The sequence below is a fragment of the Coturnix japonica genome, chromosome W (assembly GCF_054131305.1).
Source record: "Coturnix japonica strain WE chromosome W, WE-NBRP24, whole genome shotgun sequence".
Lineage (NCBI taxonomy): Eukaryota > Metazoa > Chordata > Aves > Galliformes > Phasianidae > Coturnix > Coturnix japonica.
In genome coordinates, this window is record NC_140701.1 from 4440740 (window position 1) to 4445161 (window position 4422).

At 36.9% G+C, this 4422-nt stretch overlaps 1 protein-coding gene across 1 annotated transcript; it reads right to left on the reverse strand.

Annotated features, from left to right (window-relative positions):
• Positions 1 to 276: 276 nt before the first annotated feature.
• On the reverse strand, positions 277 to 2331 carry LOC146754309 (uncharacterized). Its single transcript, XM_085527607.1, has 3 exons — positions 2217 to 2331; positions 1660 to 1821; positions 277 to 709 (listed from the first exon to the last, which is right to left on the reverse strand). The coding sequence occupies exons 1-3, from the start codon at positions 2328 to 2330 to the stop codon at positions 539 to 541; spliced, it is 447 nt and encodes a 148-aa protein (XP_085383733.1). The 5' UTR covers position 2331; the 3' UTR covers positions 277 to 538.
• Between the last annotated feature and the right edge of the window lie 2091 nt (positions 2332 to 4422).

Genomic DNA, 4422 nt, shown 5'->3' on the forward strand with positions numbered 1-4422 from the left:
GCTCAGACGCCACATGAACACGTAAGCTGAAACACAGCACAAGTGTGGGAAGGTAGTAAAATCTATTCATTGTGTGATCTTCAGATACACCCTACTGGGTCTCACTAACAGTCTCAGGCAGGATTCTGCCTCCAAAAGAGAGAAAGCGAGACATTAGTTAGGGACAAAATCTGTAACGCTGGTCGTTTTGTCATCCATTCCCCCCATACTCTGCACGCTCACAGCTGCTATGTTAGAACACCAAAGGCTAAACCTCTGCCTAATCTTCACCATCCACATACGAATACATGGAAAACTGCATGGAAAAGTTCCATAATGTACACAGAGAGATGGTGTTCTAGTAAATAAAATAGTTTTGAGAAGATGAGAGCTCATGTTTGAGTGGAAGACAAAAAGAACCAACAAGTACTCATCACTGAATATGTAGTTAAAGGACTATATGCTAAGAAAAATTATTCTAGCTCCAGTATCTCCTAGGAAAACAGAAGAACAAAAAGGGGTTAACAAGATGTTAAGTACTTACTTTCTATAAATATAATCATACCTTTTCATTTACAGAGTCATTCCTTCTACTTTGTCTTTCTTCAAGTAAAGGTATTTCTGGCAAACACTGAGGGCTACTGTGGTTAATGCGTTGTTTTAATTCCTTTATAAAGTCATCTTTGTCAGCCAGTTCTTTTCTTAACTCTTCTATCACAGCTGCATTATCCTAATAAACAGTAAAAACTGCTGAGTTGTGGGATTGGCAAAAGGAATTAACACACACAAGCAGTATTGCAATTACTTAGTAGCATCAGTTTTAGAATTACAGGCTAGAACACTTAACTATTCAAGAACAGTAACATTTCACGGATTTGTACGGTCACTGTTACAAGTGCAGTAGTCACAGAATTGCCTGGGAAGTTGTAATACAATATATTTTGATTCTTCTATTTTACTTACGTGCTTCAGCCTTCATCTCCCTTAAGATATAATAACCCGAGCTTTTATTTGTTCCCAAATCCTCGGTACTGTGAGAAAGTCGGCAGTTGTAGGGGAAGTTTTGCTATGAGAACATCTTTCTTCTCAGAGAAATTGAATCCAAACATTCTCAAAAGAGCACAACTCATTTAGTCTTCTGTTTAGCTTCTGAAATTCTATGCTACGGCTTAGATTGGCTATCCTGATTAAAAGCTGGATGTTGAAATAAGAAATGCAACTTCCAGAGATCATCCCCCCTCTGCTTTTTGATGCTTCCCTTAATCTCTCTCCACGTCCCCTTCTGTCTTTTCATGCCATTGTAGATACTACCTCAGAGAAAGCAAAGAAAGTAAGAAACCTGAGACAGAACTACCGTCTGAGTAGTGAGCCTAGCTTGGGATCCGGAAATGCTGTGAATTATCGGAAAAAGCTACAGATGTCCAGTATGATTGTAGGATCATAAGCATCAAACTGACATCTGCTTATCTGAACTACTGAAAAAATTGAAATTTTAGTAATTAACAGAAATTCTGTTTCTGAAGAACAAAAATAAAAGCTGGTGCTTTTTTTGGTTAGTTGCACATGATGTCAATACGACAGTGTTCAAGAACAGAAGCACACCCAGAATACAAAGAGCAGGTACAGGAGTTTTACAGAATTTATGGGTAGCTAATCAGGTAGGAGGAAAGGAGAGCTGACCTTGCTTGAATCCTTTAAGGCAGATTGTCTCAGTTCTGCTATTTCTGTCTCTTTTTGTATGGCATTAGAAGCCAAAGTTTTGAGCTGTTTTTCCAAAGCTTCAACTAACTGATCTCTCTCCTCACGCCACTTTTGAAGATTATGGTCCCTTTCCTCCAGCTCCTATATTTCATGATGAAAGAAAAGCATACACAGTAGAAACAAGCAGAATCTTTAAGACAGCCTAGAATTAATAAGTTTTTCATATAGCATAAATAAGGACTCAAGCTGATAAAAAGAGTTTATGGTAAGACATTTCAATTAACATATTGTGATGTCACTCAACAAGATCAGGTTACATGCATGTATTACATATGTATTTACTATGCAGATTATTGTATTTAAAGCAATCTGCCAGTGCTCTGTAGTGACTAATTATTTGACTATCTTTCATGGTCTACCACTAATTTCAGTTGGCCACTTTCATTTTGCTCCAATTTTTTTTTTTTTGACCTTTTTCCTGTTGCTTGGAAAACCTGCATCATTCATTTAATAAAAATTAAGAGCAAGAAAAATACCTGTTTAAGTTGTTGGATAGTATAGTCTTTATAATCCAGCTCATCCTTAAACTGGTTATTAATCCTTTCAAGTTCATCCATCCTGTTCCTGAGGGATTCCTCCACAGAACGCATCGTGGACACCTGTAATGTAAGCACAGCTCACGGTTCATTAAAAGACTTCTGTAATCCAACCTGGCCAAATACTTCTTTGTTAAATAAAGAGGAATTCACAAACAAGTGCTGAGTAGGAAAACGACAGCAAGTGCAAGGTTACCAAGGAAGACATGAATTCATTTTTAAGCTTCAATTTTCCACCCCAAGCACACCCAATAAACTTTCAGACTAAGATCCTGCAAAATGGGTTTTAAAATATCTACTTGTTTAATAATTAAATTTTAACTATTAACATCACTGAAGCTGAAATTGAAGAAAAAAAATATACATGCTTATATTAAAGAGCCTCTGGAAATTAGTCTATTTCTCTTCAAGTAAATAGCATTCTTCTTCCCAGTTATCAGCGTTTTTTCACAAGACTTAGGTTTTAGGTTTGGAGTTACCACGGATACCAATGGCAAGTCACCAGTAACTTAGAGATATTAACAAGTCCCCTCCAGAGGCAGATTAGCTATTCTCTTCACAAACCTTATTCCAGACTACCAACCAACTTTACTTTCCTCTGTTCATTATCTACATGAAACCATGTTTTAACTTCTGGTCCCCTCTAGAGCTTCAATGGCAACTTTACCTAAGATTTGCTGCTAGCCACACTAGTGTGAAATTTCCAGCTTCATAGTTAAAGTTTGAGAAGTTTTAACAGCAGAAAGCCAAGCATAATCTTACAGAAAAAAATAGCTCAGTTGACTACAAACCTCGCTTTGTACTTGCTGAATTTGTTTCTCGGCATCAGAATGTTTGTCTTTTAGATCTGCATACTCTTCTTCTTTCCTCTGCAAATCTTTTTTCAAATTCAGTACAAGGGCAGAACTCTCAGAAAGAATATTTTCTAGCCTTATGTTAAAAATAAAGAGACAAAGAACATTACTGTTACACATCTCATGGAAACAGCAATTACAGCTTAATCCATGCCCTGCCTGTTGGTTTCTATTTGTAAATAGACTCTTAAATCTATCTAGACCAGTGACAAGATTTAAACAATTACTTTTGAATTTCAGCTTGCTTCTCATAATCAGATGCTGAAGCAATAAATTATTCAGATGCTATTCTGAGGGATGTACAACAAAACCACCAGCAATCCCCATATTATTCTTTATTTTCTTGATCACTCCTGTTTTCCCTTGGAACTCAAGTAGCATACCAAAGCATCCTAAAGTAGTAGTTTGGCCATTGATAAGCATGCAAATGCATTAAGTCGAAGGGATGTTCCCATTAACTATTTTTAACTCTAGTTCATTCTCAAAGGGCTCTAAGTTAACTCAGTGGTTACTTACGATTCTATACGTTGCACTTTCTCCATTTCACTCTTTTCCTTTTCCCAATGAGAGTGTTTCATCTGTTCCAAGCTGTTTTTCAGCTGCATAACTTCTTGAATCAGATTTGCTTCTTTGCTACTTAACTCTTCAACCTTTTTGTCTGCATTTGCAGACTTCTCCTGCAGAGTTGATGTAACTGTCTCCAGATTCACAATAATAGATTCTTTAAGTAATTCATTGAGTTTTGACACATTGTCTTCCATTGTCTTGGAAGCCTCCAGGCGATATTCAAGCTCTCTTATTTTTGCCTCACAGTTGGCAACTTCCTCCTGAAATTGTGCAATCACTCTCTGATCTTCTGCAGTCTTTTCTTCAAACTCCTGAGTTTTCTTTTCTATTTGCTCATGTAACTGATTCAAAAGATCATCTTCCTGACTAGTGTGAGTTGTAATCTCACATAGCTTCATTACAAGTTGACGATTATGATTTTCAGCATTATTCAGTCCCGCCTTTAGGTTTTCATTGTCTTGAAGCAGTGCTTTGATGTGCTGACTTTTTTGTGAGGAAACATCAACAATACTTCTGCATACTTCCCAAATCCTTTCAAGACTATAATTAAAGGAGAGGTCCTGCACAAGATCTGAGATGGAAGAAGTCTGTGACTGAATGCATGCAGAACTAATTTGAGATGTTCCTGGCTCATCTTTTTCAGAGTCTGAGGAATCCTTTACACTGACAAAGTCAGTACCGATGGCGTGAAACTCTAAGTGACATTTATATAATTCATCTAATTT

What these genes read in the sequence shown, in the direction of transcription:
- LOC146754309 (XM_085527607.1), bottom strand. Translation starts at nt 2,330, where the DNA reads ATGCGTTCTGTGGAGGAATCCCTCAGGAACAGGATGGATGAACTTGAA. An exon ending in CTATCCAACAACTTAAACAG is followed by an intron (nt 1,822 to 2,216) that starts GTATTTTTCTTG and finishes CATGAAATATAG; the next exon opens with GAGCTGGAGGAAAGGGACCA. An exon ending in CCTTAAAGGATTCAAGCAAG is followed by an intron (nt 710 to 1,659) that starts GTCAGCTCTCCT and finishes ACTGTTTATTAG; the next exon opens with GATAATGCAGCTGTGATAGA.